General features: G+C 39.2%; 1 protein-coding gene across 1 annotated transcript in view; it reads right to left on the bottom strand.

The window, feature by feature from the left end:
• Positions 1 to 12,345, bottom strand: part of LOC112452835 (netrin-1-like) — a gene marked incomplete at its 5' end in the record, with an annotated part of 98,124 nt that extends 85,779 nt beyond the window's left edge. The window contains one exon of the mRNA XM_025013249.1: positions 12,157 to 12,345. Within this exon, the coding sequence (XP_024869017.1) occupies positions 12,157 to 12,345 (189 nt within the window). The remainder of the gene's footprint in view (positions 1 to 12,156) is intronic.
• Between the last annotated feature and the right edge of the window lie 303 nt (positions 12,346 to 12,648).

Below are 12,648 nucleotides of genomic sequence, written 5' to 3'. Positions count from 1 at the left end.
TGTGTGTGTGTGTGTGTGTGTGTGTGTGTGTGTGTGTGCGTGAGCGTGTGTCGAGTGCCCACGCGGTAACTAGATACGTCTTTCATCTTCCTCATCATCGCTTTTATTTGCTTTATCTTTGCAAATCGGTTTAGTCTTTAATATTAAGAAGATAATGTTCTTTTCTGCTAAATTGAAAGATTATTCAATAAGACCTAATTTAAGGGAAAATAATATGTAGAGAAAGGTGATATAAAAGATCTTTCTTTGTCAGGTTTTTGGAGCCGGATGAAATTGAAAATAATGGCGCGATATTATAACATTTTACCGTGATAGACGAAATTTTAACTTGACGAGGCCGTTGAATTTTATTTGACGAAGTAAAACTTTTTTCTTTACTCGTGAAAATGAAATTGTGTGAAGCGGCTGAGAAGTCTTACGTTCACATGGTAGGTAACTAAGCGCTGCTAGCCATCAACCGCATTATAATTTGCTAACAAACTTACGACTTAGTCCGAAACTAGATTATAACTAAATTGCATCGCTCCACATTCTTCCGCTACAGCAACTGCTGTTGCGTGTTTAACTTCGAGAAACTAGTTAGCTCGTCCCATGTGCGGATAAGAGACTGACATGAGCTCTTTAATCTAAAAATGATTTACCAAAGATGATTGTATCAAAAAATGGGAAAAGAAAAATGTCTTTTAATTATCAGTATATGATACCTTAATTGCTTAACCCTCCGTAGTCCACCGGGTCAATTTGACCCGAGCCTCAACTTTGCTCGTAAATATCTTGCGCGTAACTTGAAAATTGGCGGGCATGATTGGCGCCCTCTAGCTGTAGTAAAAAAAAATTTTTTTTTTTAAACAAATTTTTCGCGAATTTTTTTTATATGTTAAAAATTCCTGAGGCCCTTCTTTTTTATAGCAATCAATTTAGCAATATCGCAAGTGCATTCGAAAATTTTTTCAACACGATCGGTGGATAAATGGTCAAATGGCGAATGGTCAAAGTTCGTCTCGGGTCAAAATGACCCAGAGTGACTTCCTTGTTTGAAAAAATAGGTGTGACTACAGAGGGTTAATTTAACCAACAATTCAGCGATCAAAAGAAGAAAACAAAATGAGATAAAATAATATGTATCTTTTGACATACCTTTTTTTTTTACAATATCGGTAATTCCTCTCAAAAGTGAACACGTTTTCTCGAACGTATAGGAGATATAATTGAACAGAGAAACAGTGGAGAAGGTTGAAAAGATAAAACTTGCGAAGCACGTTTCTGTGAGTTCACCAGCAAATCCGCCGACTTCCGCCTTCTCGCGAAGACTGGCTTACAAGTCCACTCGTGATTAGACAAAGCAAACACCACAAAGACCGCAAGAGGGACGTATTCCGAGGGAGTATTCCGAGGCGACGAAAGAGTCGATGAGCGGTGCAAGGAAGACCGAGCAAGACACAAAGAAAAGGGCAGGAAGAAGGGAGAGACACTAATAGTGCTGATCCCACTGCAAGCTCCGGGAGGTTTAAGTCTCGGTTAAGTGGCGGGTAATGAATATGCTAACGTGTGCCGAGTACGCGAGGAAAGCTTTGCACTTTGGTATTGGGTTCAAGCACCTCTTACAGTTCGGACGAGCGCGGATACGCGCGCTCATTTCACAAGTTTTTAGAACGATCAAATGGGTAACGCACACGATTTTTAAATTTAGTAAATAATAAAACCCAATAAAATCCTTAATAGTATCGAAAACTAATACATTTATATATAATTAAAATATTACACATTTAAATAAATAAAGAAATATATTATTATTAATTATCCAAAAATATAAATATATATTTCTTATTTTTAAATAATAATTTTCCAGATAGTTTCGTACGGAAGTAGTACTTTCAAACAGAAATTTATTTTCAGGTATAAATTTAACGTTAAGGATAAGTGGCAATGGCAAGGTACGTCAGAGAATTTCATCTGCGATGCTGATGCATTTAAAGCCTCCCTATCGCTGTCAGTGCACATTAAAGGAAGTACTTGTGAAACGATATGAAGGCATCTCGAGAAATTCAATTCCATGACACTCGATTAATGCGATATAATGAACTGGCGAAGCGCGAACGCGACACTTCCCTTCTGCGTTCCACGACGCGATATCTCGAATGCGAAGTCGACGACAACGATGGCAACGACGACAACAAGGATGACAACAACGACGACGACGACGACGACGACGACGACGACGACGACGACGACGACTCGTCGATGCTGCTTTTGAGCCCGACAAGCGCAGCGCGAGACTGGTTTATCGCGGCGGAATAATATTGATTAAGTTTTGAGATGGATATCGCCGATAGCTCCGCACTTCATGGCCGGATTAACACGTACGCCGCGAGTATCTCATCGCTAGGATTGTAAATCGATCTCGTTACGCCGTAACCATGCTGGATAAATCGTCCGCGACTGGTAATTATTTCTCAATGGCGCGCTGCGCGGCTTTGAATTCATTAGATAAAATTATTGAGATAAAAATCGTAATCGAGCAGGTTACTTAACAAGTGCAGCGGAGAAAAAGGTGTCGATAAGGTAATAGAGCTAGGACAATTTGCGCTACAAGAAACTGCAGCGGATCCATACATTTGCGCAAATATTTTCTAGATTATGTTTGATAATTTTTTTGTTAATGCATATATTATCGAAAAATCTATGCTTGTATACAGGCATACTAACATCTGTCGACTATTATCGATTTTCATAGCTTCATTTAATATTGCTGATATGGATTTTTATTTTACTGCTCAGCTGATTTTGCTGTTTGATTCTTGTACGGACTACATTATAGCAATTAGTTAATATTGACGAGTTTTTAACATCGAGTTTTACTGAATAATTTTATTCTCTTAATTGGGAACTTAACTAAAATCGTTTAATTACAGCTGCAATTCTATAAAAAATTAAAAATCTATAATGTTAAATTTAAATTTAAAAAACAAATTTTTGTTTTGTATGATCGGAATATGGAAATTAATTTATTACTTTTTTAAATTTTTTGTTTTCCAAGAGAAATGAAATTACGTGATAAATAATTTCGATAAATAGGAATAAATTATCATAATTCTTTTTATGGAGATTTAATCATACTCCCTCGAGCTAATAAAATTGATTATTGATTTATGGAAACCACACAATTTTATTCTACTCATTTTGAAAAAAGTGAATAATGAAGTAAAAATAACAGCGTATTAATAATGAATTGGTTTTTCCACAGAAACTTTTTCCATTCAAAGATAAATTTTATTCTTGGAACAAATATCAGATTTTAATGTGCAGTAAAATAGTAGATTATAAAACAATGTAAAAATTTTATTGAAATGTGAAAAACAGAATATGTGTGTACGCGGAAAAATAAATATATTTTGTAAGGCACCGAGTAAGGAACGATAACAAGTCGGTTGGCAAACGGCCTTGGCCTTTGGCGTACGTTTATGCAGCGTATGGTGCCACTCTGTTTACATAAAGTCGTAGGGCTACCATTCGGACACTGATGCTCGAGCGAAGAGACAGCGTCGCAAGTCCGCTTTATACAAAGTGACAAAAGAAAACGCGATTATACCTACGAATAATTAACGTTTGTCAATCTGCGCGTTTAACTAAGGGCCAAAGTACATAACATGGCGTAGCGTTATACGACGATCGTAGTCCTCGACCTGACAAATCAGGATACACCAAAGCTTGTGCGTAATAAAAAAAGGCCGGTTTTCACATGCAATGATTGGTGGCGCCAGGCCGCGCCAGTCGACTAACGCCAGTAAAAATGCAAGTGTAAACACTTGATACAAACTGGCGCTAGTAATGTGGCGTTTACTGGCGGCTATTGGCCAAAGCATATAACCTCAAATTCTGAGGTTATATGCTTGCTATCATTTACTGTGTGTTTAATAAATGTTAAATATTTTTCATATTATACGCCAATTACTGTGTAAATACTTGTGAGTTTGCTAGTCGGTTCTGGCGCCAATGAATGCCAGTCAGTTGGCGCCACTAATCATTGCGTGTGAAAACCGGGCTTTTTACTTACGTCCACGACTACGACTGTCATATGTGCTTTGGCCCTAACTGCCATAACGATTCATGAATGGTTTAAGGCTATTTATATTGGAGGAACTATCTCGCGTATTTCATTCGTTGAATGTAAGAACGAAATTAATAAGATTATTATCTAAATTGTGGTATTTAGAGATAAAACAATTTTTTTTTTAATATTTGGGCGATTATATCGTACATATATATCATATATATCGTTAATTAACGGAACAAGGGTACGAAACGGATTGACTTCTTTATTTTTCGCTATAATTTTATAATGCACATGTACGATTAATATCAGGAGTGTCGTGCAAAGTGCCATTCGATTATCATATTTAAATAACATCGACAATACGTGCGCGATCATAATTAACTCTGTATTTACTCGCGAATGTTGTGTTGCAGAAGTGTGAGAAACCTGAGAGGAAGAGAAGCTCTAGGTGGCATCGGACGGCGGAGCAACTACACTGGGGTGAGTAATTTATTACACATTTATCATTTATTTACTTGTGAAATTAATCATTCATAATTATTTCGTATACACGATAATTTTTGAAATACGAATTGTTTTGTACGCTATGTCAATTTGAATGTTTCCATCTTGCAAATCATAGTGCAGTTCGCACAAACTCCACTGTTGTGTATCAATGAGTGACATATTAGCACTTCATTTTAACACTTTCGTGTTCAGAATTCATAGTCTTCGTATTCAAATTTCCCGACAATAAGCGAATGCGCCCATGCGAAATAAACGCACAAATTACTTTCGACGGTCCAAGTTTACCCCTCGATCGCAAACAATCTGGGTACGCCGACCGAAGACTCAGTTACGTTAGGAATTCGTAGTAGCGCCGCGCGTTAATTTAACACTGCGTGAAATTTCGCTTTGCGCGCCGCACAGATCGAAGTCTTGACAGAGTGGAAGAACCAGAAGGGTGCACCATGGGAGGGTGGGAGCTCGGTGAGCGTCTCGGTGACCGATTCTGTTTGAGAAGCAACCCTTGCCCGAGGGTGCCACCGGGGTTAGAATAAACATGGGGTAAGCCTTTGGGTGCCGGGGATGGATACAGTTGAAACGCGCACACCGTTCCGGCATGGTCACGCGTATTGTACAAACAGGGGGAGTTTCTAATATATACCGACCACCGCGCGTATGCAACGACATTGGCCGGCCATGTGTGTACGGCTATAAAAATTATTGCCGTGAGATATATTATGCAGGGACGGTTTCTCATTGAGCACAAGATAAATTGGTAGTTATTCAGCTTGATTGGAACGAAAAATTGTTATCGTTTCTGTCATGTCATAGTTTTGAATAGCAGATATTTTATTACAGATGTTTTGTAACTGCATAAATAATTAGCTTCTAAAAATGTTCATGTGAAGAGTGTCGTATATACGATGCGCAAGATTGACGAAATGAAATCGTAGTAATGAGAATTAATATAGAACAAAAGGTCATGGTTGCTCGATCGGATATCGCCATTCCCAAGAGCGCTTATTTTTGCGAGACCTATAAGAGAGACAGCTATTTTGCGTCATGCAAATGCTCTGCACCGAAGGTCGCGTATGTAGAAGTGACGTTTCACGATATATATAAAGATACCCTCCGCGAGAAATAATTATCCGTGACTATTCTCGACGTGCGCTAGCACGACTAGACGAACGTTTGGTCGCCGTGATAGTACGATCGTTAGTGAGCCGTGAAATTACGACGCATCGGACGTTTTTACTATCGATGCAATACGTTGTGCTCCCTCGCCATACGTATATCCCGCGAGAGATTTTCATTTTATTATATAAATTTCCTCTCAATGGGGAAGTTGACAGTGGCGTGGTTATTAAGGGCAGTAACAAAATTAATGTGTATAATAATTCTAGAATTAATATCTATAATAATCCTGAGATTCGATTAGATTTGTGGCACCTATATGAAGACAATTTCCTCAATTTCTTTATCGCGTTGCATATTATCAATATTCTTTCTTATTAAGCAATAAAGTTAGCACGTAGAGCCGAGGACAAAGTAATTATTGACTCTTAAACATCAAAAGTCTATGTTACGTCATTGACAGTTGCTCATAAAACTTTTTACAACAACATGAGGCTAACTCTATGGTTCCCCGACGTTTCTATTTATAGCATAGCGAGAAAACAAATTTCTACGACGATTCTCCACGGGATCGGAATAAGGGAAGGAATTATAGAGTAGATAAAACAGAGAAATAAAAACAAGAATAAAATAGGACTGCATGTGATTGGAGTAGAACAGAAATTATTGGAGAATTGTGTTTGACTGCGGTATTTATTATTTAATTCGCATCGGACTAATTTTTAAAAAGCTCGCATTAATGTTCGAACAATAATAGTAAACAAAAAAAAATTAACATGGGTACATAGAACATTATTACCGAGTTAATACTTTTTGAGCCGTAATGATATAAAAATATCGAAAAATATATAACTCTCGAAAATTTTTTTTTAGGAATACATCGCTTCTCACGCATTTAACAGATTGATTTACATCAATTCGTATAAGATAAATAAATCAACGCGGAAAATACAACAATTAAATAAACTAGCAAAATAAAACTAATAGAAACTAAAGCCAAAAGTTAAAATCTGTATAGATAAAAAATTGTAAGTAGATTAAAATAGATCAGAGACTTATAAAGCCGTATTATCCGCAACGCTAGCACAAGGAATATGCAGAATTTCTCAACAAGCGATAGATCTCTCGTAGATTCACCGCGTCACGTGTAAAGCAGCTTTTAACAAAATGCTGACTTTATCCCCGGGGACCAGTCAAAGCGAAGCAGCTTACAGTCGAGACAAGTGGTAGTTACTGCAGACAAGAAAAGCGGAAAAGGAGTGAAAACGAGATACGGGCTCAGCTCTCATTCGTCACTGTGGAAATCTCGAAACGAGCGGCGCTGTTCTGACCTGACGGTACGTCACGGTCGACACCGGGGGCCGTATTTTCCCGCGGAAATGTCGAGCACGAGATTGAGGGGGTGGTTTGCCGAGAGTAAGCGCGACGTGGGGATGCGAGGGGTCGGCATGGCAGGACCAATCCGGAGTTCACTAACCGTGGAAATGTTACTGCATGTCACGGGGGAGAGGCACCGAGCGCGTTGCGTTCGTCGTGCAACGACGGGACGTTGCAAGACGTGGCGTGGATGAGAAATTGCAGAAATCTGCATTTTCGCCGTTCTGCGCGTTCGGGCTTGTAATAACAGAAGATAGCGGATCGAGAGAGAGGAGCGGACGAACGAGTATCTTATAAGGCATATCTTGTAAAGTGAGCAACGTCATCGTCGTTATCGCGGCCGTCGTTATCGTTGACGCTTTCGGTGCGGCGCGCTCAACGAACATTATTGCTGCGTCTACTTCCACGTGAATAGGATTTCGAACTGGATATAGAATTCATAAACTGAATCTGTGGCAGTAGTTTCTCGAATTTATTCAATCGTATTAATATAGTACTGACAGGCTCACATTCGTTATACAAATAATGTGTACTTTGGAATATATTGCCTCGCTCGTGCATGTTCTCTTCTTGCAAGCCGAGCGATCTTAATTAGTATGCGTTAACTAGACTTAATTGCTTAATGTCGCGAGAATAGTTTTCACCGAGAATGTGATAATGTTGAGCCATTGCTATCTAAATAAGTCGGTAGGTGGTATGACATGTAAATGCGACCACTCGCGCTATACTTAACACGATGTTAAATTGAAATTAATCCAGTAGGCGTGGCTAATTATTCAATCAGAGTCGCTTTTCCCTCAGAAAGATCTTATCTTCATCGCGTCATATTAATCATCGTGTAATAACGTCGTAATTTCGCTCTATCCCGATCTTGAAAACTAGAAATTAGATATAGCCAGTTTTCTGAAAAGGCCACTGATACGTCAGGGATCTTAAATTATATACCAGTTCAAGATAAAACCTCGAAATTATAAGATCACAGCTTCATTACCATAAAATTCAAATTATAGTATATTTCATTTTTAATTTTCTTCTTCTGAAAAAAAAAAGGATCTTAGATCTTTACGCTACCACAGACACCAGAATTTTATTTTCTATGATAATCGAAATTCATTTTGTACATACATGCTATTATGATTTTGTGTGAGACGTGATTATGTTTCTGAACTATATAGCTCTCTGAAATAGAGTCTCCTACAACTTCATTATACACTTATCCATCGCTATACCCAGCGGAGCGAAATCGGACCATCCTGTCACCCGACTAATTTCTAAATTTATCATCGTTACGGAGAGAGGGGAGAAGGGCAATTTCAAGTTTGAGCGCGGTTAAAGCTCAAACTTAAATTATGTATCAAAATGAAATTATATTCTCCCGTCTTCCCACGCGATCCCAACACCGATGGGGGACCCCTCGTCCCGGGGATTAATTTATGAAACTTATGCCGTCCTGAGACGAGCTTAAATCTTCTTTTCACGGTGTGCGCTCGCGGTGAGTGTCGTGTCTCGTTGTTATCTTAACGGCTGCCATGGCTGCTAACGAGAATACAGACCGTTCGTTATCTCGGTGGCGAGAGCACGCGCAGACTCTCGGTACGACACTTGTGCTTTATATATTGAAACCAGAAACACTGTGCGAGAGCAGTATACGAGGTGAGCGGTATACGCGCAATATCGTCGTTCCTATGAATCGCTAACTCAGAAAGTAGTTAATACTTTAGTAACTAAGCCCGTTAATCATTATGCACGCTTATAAATTCAGACGTTTATATTATAGTCTTGTGCTATATGAATCTATCAAATAAATTTTTGCATTACTTTTATTTCTCGATAGACTGAATGTTTCATATAATAACATTCCGAAAAACATTTTATTCTTAAGCAATAAAATGTGACATAAAGTCGATTGTCACAATATAACACTATTATACGTATGATTTTTTCTAAAATAATCTTTCTGTTCACGTACTCGGAGAAGTTACAGAATATTTCATAGCACTTGTTGACAAGTGCTATATTACATTTAACGCCTTTGAATGGCGTGCTCCTCGAGTAAAACTTTTATTGCACGTTTACGTCTCTTTTACAACTGGTCTTCGTGGCGAACATGAATGCCAGATAGGTAAAAATGTTTCAGACCGTAAAGAGTTAATTAATCTCGCAACTCAACGCGACATACAGTCCTCGTTTGAGAACACGCGCGTATTATCCAGTGACATACATAGTTAATCGCGCGAAACTCGTCCGCCAAGTGTGTGAGTACCTCGCGAAAATTCTCGCGGTCGTAAAGAGACGCGTTGCGTAAATACCCGTGCACTCGAACGGTACGATGGGTGGTCCATTAGAGACAGAGTCCGTAATGCCTGCCATTGCGCGGAGGTTGCGTCAAGAGAAGACGTTGAAAAATCATGACAAACGCATTATAACACCAAATTTAATGGAGAGGAACAGGAATACCTTGCAAAGCTTTTAAACTCACTGTTAAATATTAAAGGATTTTAAACTAATACCTTGAGTTAAATACCATTTTGTTATTTTTAACCACCATGTGTGTCGAAATTTATTATTTAAAAAAATAATAATAGTTAGCTAATGTAAGCTAGTGTAAAAAAGCAGCTTATTATTTTAACACAAAACAGTATTATTTTAACTTGGATTGGTTTAGTTAACCTTTAACTGCACGGACGAGCTCTGACTGGACCCCAAGCGCTATTTTTGTTACGTATTTTCTTAGTTATGTGAGATGTCAGTTATGTGTTTTATTTATTATGTACTCTAAAACTTACATCTCTAAACCTTACATTACTTTTAGAGAAAACAAAACAAACTTGTGGGAATCCCTGCAGACCCCATCTGTGACTTATATGTTGCTAGAAATAACGCGTGTACTTAAAGGTTAAATTAACGACATATTAAGTAGGAGCAGTAGTAACCTATAGGAATGGTAAAAAATTACTCAAATTGAGTATAATTCGACACTACAAATTTAAGTTTCGACTTTCGCGTCCGTATTTCGGACGAATTTCTTTATCGCGCCTACAGCCCAATATCGTTACGTCACGCACGGTGAATCGACGTCGGACAACGACTCCGTATAGTTACGAGCGACACGGGATGCGCTGTGCGGACGCTCGCTCACGTAGACCGCGCGCCGATGCATCGACGTGCGCTTTCTCACACCGGGAGATCGTTATCCCCGCGGCGGTCCATGAGGCTAGACAAACGTACATAAATTGAATGCACCGAGATTAGGGGGTTGCTCAGCTGGTAACCACTTTGTAACAGTACCACCGAGGGACTGAGACGAATGGTAATGGCATCCAGGTCTCTCCCGACAGCGTCGCGCGGCTGGAAAGATGCGCTGACCCGATCGGAGGAACCGTCGTTGTCGTTTCTCAGTTTTCTCCCTTCACCGCTTCGATCAGTTCGCGTATTCACGGTAAACGTCCCGATCTCAGATTCGCATACCGCGGTAACCCGTGTGGAAAATTGTTAAGGCAACCTTAATAAGCTTCGGGACCTTTAAGGGCTTAAACGTGGGTTCCCTAATAAGGATTTCCACATTATTGCCAGGCTAGGTCCCAGTAGGGCGATATCAATTTTGGGTAGCTCAATTAATGTGTGGCCTGAATAAGGAAACTTAATAAGGGCCTTAATGGGACTTGATCAAGGTAGCGATTATTAAAATAGAGATTTATTTATTTTAAAACCTAGTCGGGATTTCGATAGAAAAGAAACATCAAGGCGTAAATAAATTAAAAACTCTTCAAGGTTATTTCGATCAACGTAAAACAATTTTAATTATTCATACATTAAAAAAATTTGTTTAAACATTTAAAAATATAACATTATTATTTTATTACTCTTTTTAAACTGAATTTGTTTCTTAAGATGATTTTTGAAAAATTATATATTTGCGCTGGTTATGACATATGTAGACTATATATAACACTTACATTAAATTAAGAAGTAGTCTACCACGTAAGACAGTTGGCTCACGATCCAGAGGTCCCGAGTTCGAATCCCACCAAGGTAAGTGTTTTTTTCAAATACGAGAAAATATTTATAATCATAGACTGCATCTTAAGAGACAAATTTAGTTAAAAAATAGTAATAAAATTTCGAAATAAATAATTTTTTTGTCGGGTGAATATTCGTTTTAAAGTATTATTATAATTCCTCTGGCATTAAGAGGACTGCAATCTTAAGTCTAGTGTCTCATGGTTAGAGGATATTCCTCTAGATTTTAAAATATCTTTTTGAGACCGTATTTCAGAGGAAAATCCTCTAAAATCAAGCGGGAGCCATTAAACGACAAAATATTTTTTTTGGGGTGTTCATAAGGCAATTATCAAGGCCCTGATTATTTAGCCTCTAAGGGCCCTCAGTGAAAAAGCGTGACCGGCCTTAAAGGGTTCTTATTGGGCTTCCACATTAGGGCCCAAACAAAGTTAGGGAAAATTAACAAGGGCCTTATCAAAGCCCTAACGCAATTTCCACACGGGAAGCATTGAAAGTGTGGCAACTGTGTGTATAATCGCCGGGGGAATTTTTGTGAGAAATTCTCGGTTAAAAAATGCAGCAGTAAATAATACACACGCGTAGAAAATATTCTCGCGTATACGCGTGTATCTCTTCTCGTTTCCGTAAAATATCAAAATACTCTCGGATATTATTTAATAAAACTGAAAGTCTTATTATTAAAATTTATTATTGCAGAATTCTTATCCGTACTCTTCTTTTCGTGAGAAGCACTGAAGTATTCTCGATAAGTTATCTCTCTCTCGCGGGATCGTGATTTCGAATCGAATAGAGAGAAAGCTCTATGACCCGCGGGATCGTCTAATTAGCCCGGGTCCGCATTATTAGCGCTCTAACGCGCGTACATTGAGAGGCGCGTGAAGAATTAGAAATCCTACACGCCATTATCGTCGCTTACTAATCCCCGCGCGCGAGAACGATGAGCAAGTTCGCCATGGCACTTCCGTAATTAAGCGTGCCACGGGTAATCGCGCGGGGTTATTCGACGCGAGCGTAATTGCCCCGCGTCGCTGAGGTGTCTTTGTTGGATTTACATGTAATTGCCGGGCCGCGGGGGCACTTACGTTTGCAGGCCTTGCGATGCGTGATCGGTCTCGCCGGGTCCCTGTAGTAACCTTCGCGGCAGTAATGACAGTGCCTTCCTGCCGTAAAATGCCGGCACTGCAGACAAACGCCTCCGCTGACACGGCCCGACAGCTTGTACAGCTCCATGTTGAATCTGCACTTTCTCGCGTGGAGGTTGCAGTTGCACACTGAAACAGGTAACACGGTAATTTCAGTCAGCGAGCGACAACCGAGGCGCGCCGTTATTTTACGACTACCATTTCCTTTAATTTCTCCCTATCTCGCTCGCACACGCGCGCGATTTCATTTCTTCCCGTCCCTTTTAGTCGTGCCGTTAGTGCCGATATTATTGTCATTAAAACGCCGTAACCGCGATTGAAGTTCAACGCGGCCGCAATTATTTTACTGAAAGAGAAAAATGAGAGGTATCCTTCATTATCATTTAATCTACGTTGCGTGCGGAAATAATGGCGTTAATATACACATTTTCA

This window comes from Temnothorax curvispinosus, unplaced genomic scaffold (genome assembly GCF_003070985.1).
Source record: "Temnothorax curvispinosus isolate PA1 unplaced genomic scaffold, ASM307098v1 QBEX01003735.1, whole genome shotgun sequence".
Taxonomy (NCBI): domain Eukaryota; kingdom Metazoa; phylum Arthropoda; class Insecta; order Hymenoptera; family Formicidae; genus Temnothorax; species Temnothorax curvispinosus.
Note: the sequence above shows the minus strand (reverse complement) of the source record. Positions and strands in the feature narration are given on the sequence as shown.